At 39.7% G+C, this 15,383-nt stretch overlaps 1 protein-coding gene across 2 annotated transcripts in view; it reads left to right on the forward strand.

Annotated features, from left to right (window-relative positions):
* SPAG1 (sperm associated antigen 1) overlaps window positions 1-15,383 on the forward strand; it is a 70,898-nt gene that overhangs the window by 28,221 nt on the left and 27,294 nt on the right. For both annotated transcript variants that reach the window (XM_019528007.1, XM_019528008.1), the window contains 3 exons: window positions 945-1,086; window positions 11,666-12,100; window positions 12,498-12,597. In XM_019528007.1, the coding sequence (XP_019383552.1) occupies window positions 945-1,086; window positions 11,666-12,100; window positions 12,498-12,597 (677 nt within the window). The remainder of the gene's footprint in view (window positions 1-944; window positions 1,087-11,665; window positions 12,101-12,497; window positions 12,598-15,383) is intronic.

The following is a 15,383-nucleotide window of genomic DNA, read 5'->3' on the forward strand; positions in this document are numbered from 1 at the left end:
AATGAATAAATGATTTGTGCATCCATGTCATGTTGACTATAAAGGAGGATCTGCTAAATCTAACCTGCCAAGAGGATGTTAAAGAGCCACACCTACACTTTAGTTGGAAAACTTGGAGGTTGTTCCAAGCTGCACTTTGGTCACTAGGTGAAATAGAATTCTGCCCAGTGGATTTTTTTTTTCAGTCAAAATTGATTACAGTCCTACAACTTTTGTTGCCCTTTAACATGAATGCACACCTTTCTGATTAGAGCAGTAAGACCAAAAACAGTATGTTCTTGCAAATCCAGGCATACCTTCTGACATGAATGAAAGGATTTGTAGCTTTCGAATTATCTTGCTCTTTTTTTACAGAACTTGTATCAGTTTTCACATCGCTTTAGTGGTCTGCAAGAAATTCTTTTTCTTAGTTTTATGTTTCCCTAGCTGTGACGGTTAAAATATGTGAAAAGAAAAAAAATATTCTTATCAAACAATGGGCTTTTTCTAGTGTGGATTTTGGTTAAATTATTTTGAGTTCTCTCCCAAAGTTCCAGGAAATAGTTTAGTGTCTGTAAACCTTGAATCTGTTACTCTCTCTCAAACAGGCCATTCTAGTTAATTCTTATCTTCATAACTGTATTGTCTGCACACACAGAAACATACAGTCAGTATCCCAAATAACTCATTTACAAATGGCACAGATGTCTATATAGATATAGATATGGTATTTATATTACATACGCTTTGGCTTTTAGTGAATTTAAGACTGGACTAGGAACCAAAAACCCTATTTCAAAGCCAAGTTCAGATACTTGCACTAATATCTTGAAGAAATTACTTAACCTTTCTCTGTCTAATTTCTTGTTTATAACATAACAATATTTACTTGAGAATGGAAGGTAATATCCAAATACTAGCTTCAAAAGAACACTTCTAATGTTGCTATTATTGCTCTTCTGCAGAAAAATCTGTTGGAAATGGAACAGAAACTTAAAGATATAAAGCCTGTATCCAAGACCCATACTAAACGACAAAGAATACTTATTCAAGATATAGAGAACTCAAATGGGAAAGAAGAATGTGAAAGAGGCAGTGGAGATAAAAGTAATGTAATGTTTGTCTGTGTAATTATTATTTGTGAAAGATGCAAGGCCTTAATTCTGCAGTCTTTATTTAGGAAAAATAGTTTTTGCTTCCTAAAAATTTTGCCTAAGAACTGTGGAACTGAGTCTACTGCTTATAAATATGAAGCTGAGTCACATCTGTCAGGGAGAAATTGGAGTCCTTTGGAGATTAGAGTCTAGTCAAAGAGTCCTTTGGAAAATTATGCCGAAGTCATACTCCTCTTGGTACTGGAAGAGCTTTCCTGTGTTATTCACCCTCCATCAGTTAGCAGATAAACTAGATAGTTAAGTAGTGACTGCTTAAAGGTCCCTCAGTCAGTACATTAGCAAGTGATCTAAAATATATTGAATAAAAACAGCTAAATCCAGAATACTAAGTGTACCATACCAATTAATATGGGCTTGTATCAAGTGTCTGAGACAGTGGGCAAGAAAAGACAACATGAGAGTGTACTGGAAGCTACTACTACAAAAATTACAATTTGAGTTTAGAAGCAACTTGCCAGAGGCAAAAAAAACCCCAACCCACAATGGGCTTGTTTTGATGTATTGCGTTCTGTTTTTTGCTTCTTTATTATGCATGTAGAAGACCTGAACAGCCCTGAGGAAATAGGTTCTCTTTTGCTTGCTTTCAATACAAGAAATACAGATCTTTTCTCCATTAGTGATTGGTAGTCTTTGGTGATTTGAAGACCTAGTAAAATTATGAAATCACAACAGACTGAAATTTGAAGCACTGAGAGAAGAAAAAGGGTTCCTGGAAAGACATTTGTTTCTAGTTCTCATTTAATACCAGTGTCTAATGATAATTTGAGATTTTTTTTTAAAGGTGTAGTGGTGCTGACCCTTGAATTAAGGTGAGGAGTTAATAATGAGACGCACAAAAAGTCATCTGGTAAAACCAGGAAGATAGGGCATATTTGATATTCAAAACAGTATGTAAAATAGTAGTATGTTTAAAAAAAGAAAAAGTCCTTCCCACCCCCAAAAAGACACATTTCTGTCATTCCTTCTGCGTTTTAAAGGAACAAAAAAAGTTGCAAATTACAATTGATGGGAAATTTTTTGATGGAATACTTTTTCTTGTTGAAAAGTGTTGATTCATCAAGAAACTATCTAAGAGGAACCAGTAAGTTGGTTTGAGCAGGGGCTTGAACCTGAGTTTTTCCATCCCATGTAAATGACCTAACTAGCAGGATACTAGCAGTTTTGGTGTGAGTGTTTAATTTTTTTTGTCTGAAATATTTGAAATATCCTAGTTTTGTCAAATGGAAGAAGAAAACAAATGCTAAAATGTAGAACTTTTTGAAAACCAAATGCTTATTTTCAGGCCAGTCCAAGCACAAGGCTAGCTTTTTATATAAAATTCTTTCACACAGTATATGCAGAGGCAGATCCAGAAGGGTTTAAGTGGTGCAGTTGCAACTCCCTTTTGGATCACACAGTGGGAGCAGCAGGGAGGGACTTTTTCTAAGCCCCCAAATCAGGTGAGAATCCCACGTTCCCTGATCTCAGTAGGCCCCTTCATCCTCTTTATGCTCAGTGGCTCACTGTTTTGAATATCTTTATTCTGTCTTTCCCTTTCCCTCTTCCTCCTGCTGCTGCTGCCACTGCCTGTAGCTGACTTGGAGTTGGGGAGGACCTCCATGGCCATTCCTGCCCTACTCTGGCCAGGCTGCCTGGGACAGTGGGCTCAGCTAGGGACAGTAGTGGTGGCAGGCAGATTCCCCCTCTGGTCCTACAGGTTAGCAGGTGTTTCATGCTAACCTGGAAGCAGGTGCAGAGAGCAGGAACTTGGCCAAGCCCCACTCTCTGTACAGCCCCTTCCCATGGCTGTGCCTGAAACAGGTCAGGAGTGGCTGGGTTTCCCCTTCCTGTACCCAGAAATGTAAGTAGAGAGGACAAAGAGATAAAGGGAGAGGTGAGGAGGTGTAGTAAGCACAGAGGCTAAGAGAAGGGGAGCCTAGACCAGGGGGTGGGGGTGGAATTTTTGCCTGATTTAAAAAGTCCCTGCCTGCTGCTCCTGTGGCATGATCTACCTATCTTGGAAGGGGGTGGGAGAGGGGGGGCTGGGAGTGGAAGAGTGCAGCCACCCCTGCAGCTCAGGTCATGGTTATTCACCTGCCTTTTTTAAATCATGGATCTGCTCATGAACATATGTCCGTGTATAGAGAAAATATAGATAATTCTGTATTTTGGAATTCCATTAATCCAGGGACACTGGATTTTCTTGTGATTGGCAAAGGCAGCCCAATTACAATACCAGAATGGTTTTTCACAGCCTTATATCATAATATGTTTTATACATTTTTAAAGTACCTTAATGTATCTTGGACTGTATAACAACACATTGTTTAAAAGAAACTAAAGGAAAAGATAGTCTTTAATATTTTGTTAAAATTGTAAGTCTGTGCCTGCTGTCCAGAATGACATCCTGGGCAAAGAAATGGGTCTTGCACCTTCCTGCAAGCTTGGGCTTTATTGAACTGATGGTAGAAGTCAATTCTAGAGCTGAGTGCTTTTTATTGATAACAACCAAATATTTGAAGACCTGATCTAATCCCCATTGAAAGTCTGTAGTAGTACAGGCAAAATCATGGGATAATTAGAACATACCTGCTTTATCTTCCTCTTTCTCTTATTGTTTGCTTTTGTGATTGTCCTGTTTTTGCTGTCTGCTGTTGTTGTGTCTGTTTTCAGGGCCCAATCCTTCAAGGTTCTGAGCATTCTGGCTCCAACCCAGCAAAGCACTTAAGTATTATAAGCAGTCTTGCTGACTTCAACAGAACTACTTTCATGCTTAACATTAAGCACATGCTTAAGTGTTCTGCTGGGTGAGTTGGAGAGCTCAGTCTCTTGCACAATAAAGCATTTAATGAGTCCAAGGAAAATTTAAATAACCAAGTAGTCTGCCTTGTTTCTGTGAATAAAATATTTGCCCGAAATGCATTATTTTGTTTTAGTGCAGTCTTTCCAGTCTTTCCTTTTTAAAGAGTTTCATAATGGGAAACCTGCTGTATATGTTTTTTTGTTATTTTATGGGAGGCAAATTAAAATGAAATAATGTCCTCGCATGAGCAAAGATAGCTATATGAAGTTCCATCTTTTATCATATATTTACATTTTTTTCAGTCAGTGAGAGTTAGATGCAAACCTTTTGATACAGATTTGAAAATCTCTCTAGTTGCCTACGTACATCTTCAGATGTAGAAACTTCTGAAATTCTGATTGGATAACTTATGTGTTTCTCATTTTAGTAGATAGTGCCCTTTCCTGCCTGATTCTTTTTACTCTTAGATTGGAAGAAAAACTTTTGCATGTTCTTTCAACTCTCAATTCAAATTTGAATGAACTATCCCAAATGAAGAACCTATTCTTCCTGCACATGCTTGAAGAAAAATAAGGCAAAAACTTATCTGCACAAGAGAAACTTGAAAGTGCCTGCATATGACAAAATGTATTACTGGTGTTTACTTGCTGTAAAGATTGTAAATAACATTGTCAGGTATTTATAAAGGTCAAGTTGTTGTAAAAAATTAAAGATGTTTCCCCCAGTTTTATACATTGTTAAGAAAATACCACCATTGAACTTATTAAAATTGTGAAAGACTCATTTATCCAGAACATTTCTGTTATTTATTTAAATTATTTTAATAGATTGAAGCAAGCTTCAGTCTGTATATTAGTTATCCTATTTTCAGATTTAATTTTAAACATATATTTTTAAAATATACATTTAAACCAAAAAAGCTGACCTAAATAAAAACATAGACTTTTATCACCTTGTTTGGTGCACTGTATCTGCTAAAAGTGACATGCGGTCTAGCTTAAAAATAGGGGTACACTGATAGAGAATTTTTGGGCCAAGGCAATACTGGTGGCTGATTTTTAATGAGCCATATCAACCAATACTGATCCAATTCTGATATGCAGCTGGGCAGCGTAGAGAGCAGTGTCTGGCTGGTAAGTCTATTTGGGAAGGGAAGGGGTGTGGGGGGCAGATTGAGGCCCCCACAGTGAGGGAGGGAGTGGTGCTGGGGCAGGTGCTGCACAGCTGGAACAGAGCAGGGGATGGAGTTGCGAGCGGCTCATCTGGGGGGCGCAGTGAGGGGGAGGCAGCTCCCACTGCTGCATGCACCCTGGGAGGGCATAGGGGGCATGTGCCCCCAGATCTGCGCATGGGGTGAGGTTGGGCTGCTGCTGTGGGCTGGGGCCAAGGCAGTGCCAAGCTTTTCCTGGTGGGGGTGTTGGGCCAGGCTGCACTCAGGGTGGGTGGTGGCGACGCTGGGAGGAGATTATGGGGAGAGGCTGCAGCCACCCCAAAATTCACCATAGCTCCCATCCCAGTGCCACTACTGCCCACCCTGAGGGACGCCCAGCCCCCTGCCGCCAAGAGCCCAGTGCCACCCGTGGCGGCAGCACACCCTCGCCCCACATGCAGATCTGGGGGCACATGCCCCCACATGCCCTCCTGGGGTGCCCATAGTGACAGGAGCTGCACCCCCCCGTGCTCCCCAGATGAGCCACCCATGGCTCCGTCCCGCATCCCCCCTAGACTGTGTAGCCTCTGCCCAATCTCACTCCCTGTCTCACCACTGGGGCTTCAGTCTGCCCCCCACACACCCCATTGCGGCTGCATGCAGGCGTGGGACGTTTATCGGTGGCATTATCGGCCACATCAGTCAAAAAAGCCGATTATCGATGCAGTCAATTTTTCTTATATTGGTGCTGATCTAATATGGCACCGATGTATCGGTGCTCCTCTACTTAAAAACTATACTTCATATACACTTAAGAAATTCTAACAGACCTGTGGGAGTTTTATTTACTGTGTCCTGTGGATACATGTTTGCCAAGAAGATGTTCAGTTTTTGATTGGTTTATTCTTTGGGCTCTAAGGCAGAAGTTTCAAACTCAAGCCATGCCCTGTGCCAGATCCCGACTGTGAAGCTCCTCATAGGCTGGATCTAGCATCAGACAGCTATAGCAGGGCCAGTAGTGGCAACAGCTGTAGCAAGGTGGATCCAGCACAGGTCACAGAGCAGTGGCAGTAAGTCAGCACAGCCTTCATTCACTTGCTTTCCTCCCACCAAGGGCCCATGTGGCCTTGGGACCCTGAATTTTGTGGCAAGCAAAACCCTCTGCAGCTATACCCCCAGATTCCCTAGTCTGCCAACAGCTTGGTTGGCTGGCTAGAGCATCACAGCAGGCTGGATCCAGCCTCTTGTTCACGTGTTTACTCTAATTCCTTTACTCTAAGGAATCAGAAATGTTGTTATGGAAGAGAACTTTTTGACAACTAGTGACTGACTGATTTTTGGCTCCATCCTGCCAATTTTATACAATCATAAACTTTCACTGAAACATTGTGAGAAAACCAAAATATCTTTGGAAGTATGTCAGCATTAGAAGAAATTATATGGTTCTTGTTAGCAGTCCTTAAGAATGAGCATTTGTCAACTTTTTCTGGGTTGGCTACATTTTAGCTTTGAGGCTTATGGATGTATTTCCATTTTCTTTCTGTAAAGCCTTTTTGGTCTTGCTTCCAGCTTGGCTCCCTCTATGGTCTTAAATTCAGCAGTACTGGGTGTTTAGAATGCTTTACAGATCTCTAGGTAGTTCACTCTCTTGTTCTCAGCTTCACGAGTGTTTTCTTAACGCAGAAGATACTACTGAAAGTGACAGAATGCGTATCAAGTTCCTCTCTCACATATGATAAGCATCATTCTTAAAACTGGACCTTTTCCAGCTATGAATTCCCTTTATGGAGGTTTCCATTTTCACCTTTCATCAATTTATATTTTGTCTTGTCATTGTCAGGAACCATAAATGGTTAACTGAATAGCTGAGAGAACTTACTTAGTTGCCTTGATGAATCATATAACCTGCAATCAGCTGATGTTAGCCAAGTATGATGTTTTTCTCCGAGTTGTATGCTTCCTGCCACTGGCTAGGTGCGGCCTTCCAAAATAAGAATGGGTTGCTATTACTAATGGACTTTGTCTCCATATCTAGTTTATTGATTTTTCTAAACACATTGGGAAATGAAAGTCTCAAAATAAAACTATATTACTTGTCCTCAGATTTTCTTACTAGTTTGAGCTGGAAAACCCTCTTGGAGTTGTGAATAATTTCTTTGACATTGCAGTTAATTCTTTAGTATTGGTGGCAACGCTGTATAACTGAATACTTCAAGCTTTTCACAGGAAATAATGAGAGAGAGGTCCTGGGTTTGTGTTTTGAAATTCCTGTTTTATTTGGTAAAAAAAACATTGCAGGTAGAGACCAGAACTTACTGCTGCTCAAAGAATCAGTTCTGTTTGTTGTGCTAGCATTAGGAGTCTCATTTTTTTACCTCTGAAGAAGGAAAATAACCATTCCATTAGTGAATTTAGCAATTTGAAGGTTGTTAGTAGTTATCTGTCACTGCACAATTAGCCCAATTCTGCAGAGGCAATCAAAACTACAGAGGAAACTTGTGAGTTCTACTTTGGTACCTTTTTCTGACTCTTTGAAGATGATTATTCCATTTCCTTCCAGGATTGCTTTCTATTATCCTGAGATTACTATGTCTTTGAGGTAATTGAGAAGGGTATCAGCCTCCTGTTAAACATTACAGTGCCTCTTCATCCCCTATATTTATGACATTATACCATGTCCAAATTCTCCTCTTCCCCAAATTTGAATCTTGTGAGATCCTTCTCACAGTTTTGCTGCACTGAATGATTTTGTTCCTAATGGAGACTAATGTAATAGACCAGGGTGCTCAATCCCTGGTCTGTAGGCAAGATTTCCCTCTCTCTCCCTTTCTAGCACCATGTCATCTGGCCCACAGGGTCCCCATGGATCTGTGAGGGTGGTGCAGCCTGCTCCCAGGGGGCCAGGGGCCGCATGGGGACCCTGAAGCCTAATTTCTGCCAGAAGGGTGCAGCATCGGGCCCCAGTCCAGCCCATAGGCTGTCCGTATGCCATTTGTCTGGCTGGCAGGGCCAAAACCTTGAGCACTGCAGTAATAGACCATTCATTCCATTTACAAAGATAAAGAGATTTAATTATGCTATCTTGTTATCAGGACAGGTAGCCCTAATTTGTCCCCTTTGGTATGTGTTATATTAGTTACCTTCTTTGTTCATCCTATCCATCTTTTTTTGTCTCATCTTTTAGACTGTAAACTCTTTGATGCAGGCACTGTTATTTGTTGCTGATTTTGTGTAACATCTGCCACAGTGAGACCCAAGCTAATTGTGGCTTTTAGTCTCTGAGTTTTACTTATAGCCTTGTATAATTTCAGAGCATTTAAAATTAAAATAATGAAATCTATCTCTAAAACTAACTGTAGAATTAATTTCTTGAAGCTAAGAAAAGTATTCAGTTATAGATTCATATAAATGTTAAATAACAGCTCTTTCTTGTCATTGTTTAGGAGAAAAGACTTCAGGTTTTTTTCTTCCTGTGACTTTCATACATACAATGTCACTTGACTTTTGTTTGGCTACACCTAAGCAGTCAAAGAAAATATTTCTTTAAGAGTTTCTACAATGGAACAAGTCAAATCCAGGCTGTAATAGATAACATGAAAATAAGTATTTATTGACAATTTAGGGTACAGAAAATAACATTAAATATTATTAAATACTAATCAGCAGAGATTATTATCAGTTTTTTCAAGTGGCCCTAGCCTTAGAAAAGTAGGGCTGGAAGGGATCTCTGGGGACCCTGCTATACATTCAAATTAAAACTGGATAGAAACCAGCTATAAAGTTGTTATATATTTTCAAGCACAATCTTTATAGCTGGTTGGTTCTTTTTATAGCTGCACAGACATTTTTATGTCATGATGATTACTTTCCACTTGTGGCTGGTCTTACTTTGCATGTGTGGCCAGTCTAAATTTATTGTATGATTAACCAGTTAATTGCATAATATACGTAGCATGTGGCAGGGACCTCTGGATGTCATCTAGTCCAGCCCCCCTGCCTGAGGCGCTGGATCATCCCTATCCAAACATCTCAAGCAAATCCTTGTCTAACCTATTACTAGAATTACACAATCAACCCTGTCACATAACCTAACTTGCCACAGGCAGAGCAGGAGGATAACAGCAGTCAGTGTCATTCTGCTGGAAGGGTTGTCAAAACATACTTGAGACATCCAAGGAAAAGGGCCCACCCCCGTGCCAGAGGAGAAGGCCATGCTAGTCTGACCATGGATTAAATTTCCTTCCTGACCCCAAAAGTGGCAATTGGTCTGACTGTGAGCAGGGGAGCAAGACCCTCTAGTCAGAAACTTACAGGTTCAGTTCCAGCAGGAGCACTGGTATATCCAGTTACAATCCCTAGCATTGGCTTAGGCTGTAATAGAGCAGATAATATCAGGCAAACTGTTACCTAGCAGGTTTTATTATATTTAAACTGATTCTTTTACTTTTGACTGTTCTGTATCATTCTGTCATCGTTACCATATATCACACATGTGGGAACCAAAGTCTTGTGCCACCGGACACCTAATTTTTAAATTGCTCCTACCTTTTTTAGAATGATGTCACCTTTAAAAAGGTTTCAGAATACTTATTAGCTTTTAGGTTATGCCAGTCCTTCCATTTTTAAGTCGATGAAATTATAAATTCCAGGAGTTTTTCTTCTGATACTTACTGGCAAGTTAAAATACATCCTATTTTGTATTTGTTTAGTTTATTGTCTCTTGCTACCTGAATATAACCTTGTGCATTCATTTCAGTTAGTTTTTCTTTTGAATTATTAATATATCCAAAGAAGTGTTAATTTGCATCGCTTGTATTTAAAATAAAGTACGGTCCACTACTTTAAGGAAGGAAAGTCCATTACTTCAAGGGACTTGCATATCCATAATTTTTTTAAGATCAGTAGGGAAATGCAGTGTTGAATCCTAAATACAGACACTGAAAAGCTTAAAAAGTGGGTTTTTGACTATTGTTGCATAGTTTTAGTAGTACTAGTTGCTCATTTCAAAGAAGTTTTCATTAAATAATTAGGCTGTCTCAAAGCTTAACACATTTCTCTGGAGGATACTATTTCTCAGAGTGACTCCAAATGTTTTTTCTCTTCCCTCAGGATTTGTTATTTTCTTCCACATTGTGCAAAGGACAACTGATATGAATTACCTTCTTTTTTTGCTTTTCTCTTGTTGTGGCATTTGGGGTGCTTATCAAGTTCTTATATGTGGATTGCTTGGTTCCAGTGACCTCTTTGGATGTTGTAACAGTAGTAGGGAATCACAGAAAACAAAATTCACTTTCTTTTAGCACTGAAGAAGAAACTTTCATTAGAGTGAGGAAAAAGGAATTATCATAAAATCTACTCAGTCTGTTTCTGCTGCGCTATACAACTCGTGCCTAGATTCTTACTGTCTTTTTTTTTTGCCACTACAAGAATTGGAAATTTCTTCTCACTGTGAAAGTGTGCCTGAGTCTAAAGGCCTATTGGGCCACTGTGATTAAGGCATTCCAGTTCCTTAACCAGCAGCAAACAGGGAGTTGTGTGGTTAGCACCATGTCCAGATGCCTGTGACTCTCCAGCCTGAATGGCCAGGTACCCATTTGCAGCGGGGTTGACTGGGGCAGCCTTTGGCACAAGTCCTAACAAAGCTTAACCTCACACTGCTGGAATCACAAGAAGGCACCTTAACTGTTGTGCCACTGTGCCCTTCACCCTATTGGATGAACCTCTAAGGAGTCTTGTAGGTATGGGTCAGTCGCAAGTAAAATGATTTTTCCCTCTGTCTTGATATGTCCTGTTCCTCTTAGCTTGATTTCAGTGATCTTTTTGTACATGTAAAGTCAGAAACAACTTGAGAATTCTAAACTATAGGTTGTCATATAAGCTATGGAAATATTAATAAGTGTCAGTCAGTTGGAGTCAATCCTGAAAGAAATAAGAATATGTAAAGCTCCTTCTAGATGACTTGTTTGTAAAAGTAAAAAAAATAAAAAGCCTAGCCTCTAGATCAGTGGTGCCAAGATACCTAGTGTGTACAATTAACTGACACTTTCTGTTAAAATTGCTACTTAGCTCCTCTAATGCTAGGCTATTAGAAATTAAAATATTGAGTTAAATAATTGAGGAGGACTCTTTATCTATTTGCTTCTGACTGTCACTAGAACTATTATTTTGATACTTATGTAATTCTAAATTGACATAATTTTTATTGAGGGCTGGAAAAAGTGAATCGGAAGTTCAATGTCCGTATATCAGCTTTTTATTTAACGTGGTATTTAAGGAGTTAATTTCCAGGTGAATTCTGTACCATTACATCACCTCAGAAAGGGGGTGGGAGATAAGTTGCTTATCAGCAAGGAGACAACAGATTTCATAGTAATACATTCTTACTATCTGCTGTATACTATTTCTTACTATATAGCCATTTTTTCTGTGAATGTTTTCTGAGAAAGATGACTCCTTATAAATAAATACTCCTGAACTATTTTGTGCTGTGCTCTGTTCAAGTACACACCCCTCCTTTGCCTTGGCAATAGTTTCTTCTGATGATGCAGACTCTAACCTAGCTGATTAACTTCCTTGTAGAAACTGGTGTGCTAGTGCAGGAAGAGATTGCAACTGAGAAGAGTGAAATGGGGAATGTACAAAAAAAGTTTACCAGCAAAGGAGATGGCTGTAGGTCAGACGATAAGGAGACACAGAATCAGAGGGAGCATCCTGAGAGTGGAGCAAAAAAAGGCAGATCTGAAAACAGGACATCTAAACATTTACCAGATCGAGAAGCTGAAGTTAATGGCTATTTGAACAACAATAAAAAAAAGAGTGGGAACAGTAACATTAAGGAGGAGAACCCCAGATCGTGTGGGACAGTGTCTTCATCTTCTGGAAAAAACATTTCTACTTTGCTTCCTCCTACTGCAGCAAAACTAAAAAGTGAAGGAAATGAGTTATTTAAGAATGGACAGTTTGGAGAGGCTGTGTTGAAATACTCGGAGGCAATTGAAAGTGCCGTCAATTTAGGTAAGTGATGTTTCTTTATAAAACGACTAGATTGTCTGTTTAAAATTGCTTGAAGACCCACAATTTAGCCATCACAGAGTATCCCTATACTCTTGGCAGGAGCTGATGGGCAATGTATACCAGTGCAGTGAATAATAGAGTCAAGTTAAGAAATGATTCACATAAGATACCGTAGTGTAAAGTTATCTTAAACTTCTCTGTAGTATTGCTTCTAGTGTTTGTTTGCATAACTATATATTGTAGATGGCATAACTGAATAAACAAAAGCTCCTTGAAGCTTTGCATCCTCAGCAAACTGCAGCACTGCAGTGCAACTGGGAACCTATAGTAATCTTTTAGTTCTAATTTAAATGTAATGTCAGTAATGAATTTTCACTGTCATTGCGTATCCTTTTAGGAGTGCAAAATCCAGATGATTTAAGTATCTTATACTCAAACAGAGCAGCATGTTACCTAAAAGAAGGCAACTGCAGTGACTGCATTCAAGACTGTAACAGGTAAACAGTGCCCTTTCATTGTAGGGGAACCACATTCCTGATGACTAAACATTTAAATTGGTTTCTTGTTGTTGAAATACTATTTTAACTGAGTCATCTTTAAGGCTAACTCTTTATCATATTTATTTGTCAAAATATCTTCGGGATTGGTTAGATGTTAGGTTCAGGGTGATTTAAAAAATATTCCAGGAGTTAAGTTTTAAATGCACATAGAATTGCACGAGTGGCTTTAATAACATTCATTTTAAATTAGTATAGACTCAGTAGTGAACAGTTCACTAAAACTCTATTTATATATAAATGCTGTTCACCATAAATCTTTTAATCATTTTGGAAACCATTTTCAATCATGTTTACAATGTAAGTGTGTGTTTGTAGGTTTCTTTTGCAGGTACACTTTGCATAGTTATAAATTGTATTAACAGCTGTACTCAGAAACTTAGCTACAGTCCTGTCATGTACTTATAGTTTGCCTTGACTCCTCCCAAAAATCTCCCTCCAAACCCCTCTTACTCTTGAAATATTGCCGTTTTTATCTAAAGTGATATTTATTACATTTTTATAAATTTTGGTTCATGGGTCAAGAGACCTTAAGGTTTAAGCAGAATTCCAGTAATCAGAACTCTCATCAACCAAATTTTTTCTTTCAAAGTGTGATGTACAGCTTAAACTATAAAAATGACTGGATATATTTAGAACCAGATTCAAATTAGTTCTTTAGGTGCTGAACTGGGACTTAGGGTAAGACTTTGATGCCTGAATCCCTAGGAGTGATTCAAATTGGCCTGGTGCCAGTCCCCTACAAACACATTATGCACCTGAATCCATATATGTGGTTCAGTACATACAAGGGTGCAGTTATCCGCGCTTGGCTACACGTACCTGTGTAAAAGCCAACCAGAGCTCCCACTTAAGTGGCTGGCTGTCCCATAAGTTCTAGGATAAATTCAAATCAGCCCTGGGAGGTAGCCAAGTTCTGCTTAAGACCCTGGAGAGGGCTATGCCATTATACAGACAAAACTGTAGTGAATGTACATTGACAGCACCAAATTCAGCTGAAGAATGCCTTTGGTAGTGGTGCTTACTTCTTGTCCAATAGCCTAATAGGCAGACCATTCACTCTAGGATTTGGAAAATGTGGTTTGTAGTCTCTCGCCTTTATCCTGAAGGCATATAAACATCATAGTGTAAACAGGCTAGCTAAAGGCATTTTTGACATTCCTCTTGAAGCTGGGCCACTAGGCAGAAAAGTGTGCAAGAATCATGGGGCCAGAATGAAAACAAGCAAGAAGGAACCAGACTATAGTGTACTGATTGTCATGGGGGATGGAGACTTGGGATCTAGGCCCTTGTCCTTGCCTCCCAGCACTGATTATGCATTTTACTGACTTATAAATCAGTGGTTCTCAAAGTTTTAGGCTCTGGGCTTCCCTCCTTAGACTCTATGGATTTCCAATTAGAAATTTCTGGGTTTATCTTATGAGTCATGGATGGGTATCTGCCATTTAACAGTGCTAATTGTGCAACACTAAGACCCTTAAAAGGATCTCACAGCATCCCACACTGCTGTAGGACCCTGGCTGAGAATCGGTGCTTTATGAAGGCATTAAGTAAAAAACAAAAATACTTAGGATCATAGGAAAGTAGAGCTGGAAGGGACCTCATGCGGTCATCTAGTCCAGCTCCCTGTACAAGGCAGGATCATCCCTAACTAAACCATCTTAGCCAAGTGTCTGTTTAACCTGCTTCTGAAAACTTCCAAGGATGGAGATTTTACAGCTTCTCTAGGTAGCCTGTTGCAGTGCTTGACTACCCTCCTAGATAAAAAGTTGTTTTCTAATTTCCAACCTAAATTTCTTTTGCTGAAGTTTGAGACCATTAGTCCTATTTTTGTCCCCAGCAGCCATAGAGAAAAGTCCTCTGTCCTCTTTATAATCACCCATATCCCCCCCACCCATCTTCTCTTTTCCAAACTAAATTACCCTAAACCTTTCAGCTTTTGTTCTCATATTTCCTAGGTCTCTAATAATTTTTTTTGCTCTTTGTTGGATTCTGTCTGTCCATATTTTTGTTGAAGTGTGGGACCCAAAACTGGACACAGTACTCCAGAAGAGGCCTCACCCGTACTGAAGAGAGTTAAAGATTTATTTTCCTTCATTTACAAGTGATAGCTTGTGTTAATACAACCACAGATGACTGGAAAGGGGGGCACATGCCCCTCCTGAGATTGGCCCCCAATTCGGCACCACTCTGGATGGGGCAGGTTTTTTGCTGCGTGGGTTGGTGGTGTGTTGGATCAGGGGAGCACTAAGCTGCGGCACAAAAGTTTAGGAGTGGATATGGGGCTTTTGGCCCCCCCCTCCGGGACCACCCTCAAATTGTGTCCCCCAAGACTCAGGAAGCACCAGTCACCCCTGAATAGAACAAGCCAGTATGTTGTTGACTTTTTTGTAACAGGAGCACACTGTTGGCTCACATTCAGCTTATGGTCCTTTGTAATCCTCAGATCTTTCCCTGCAGTACTGCAGCCTAGCCAAGCATTCCCCAGTTCGTATTTGTGCCTGTGGTTATTCCAGCCCAACTGCAGAACTTTTCACCTGTCCTTGTTGAATTTAATCTGAGTGATTTTTTTTTTTTGCACAATTTTCTGTGAAATCACAATTTCAGCAAGTCTCTAGTAATAGATAACTTGAGATGAGGTCGGATACACCCTTCCACATCACTGGGTTTTTTTGGCTTCTGAATTGCCTTTTGGGATGCCTACTATTTCCTATTCTTTTTATAGA

The sequence above is a fragment of the Gavialis gangeticus genome, unplaced genomic scaffold, assembly GCF_001723915.1.
Source record: "Gavialis gangeticus isolate Ggan-Ray unplaced genomic scaffold, GavGan_comp1, whole genome shotgun sequence".
In the NCBI taxonomy this organism is placed as follows: Eukaryota; Metazoa; Chordata; order Crocodylia; family Gavialidae; genus Gavialis; species Gavialis gangeticus.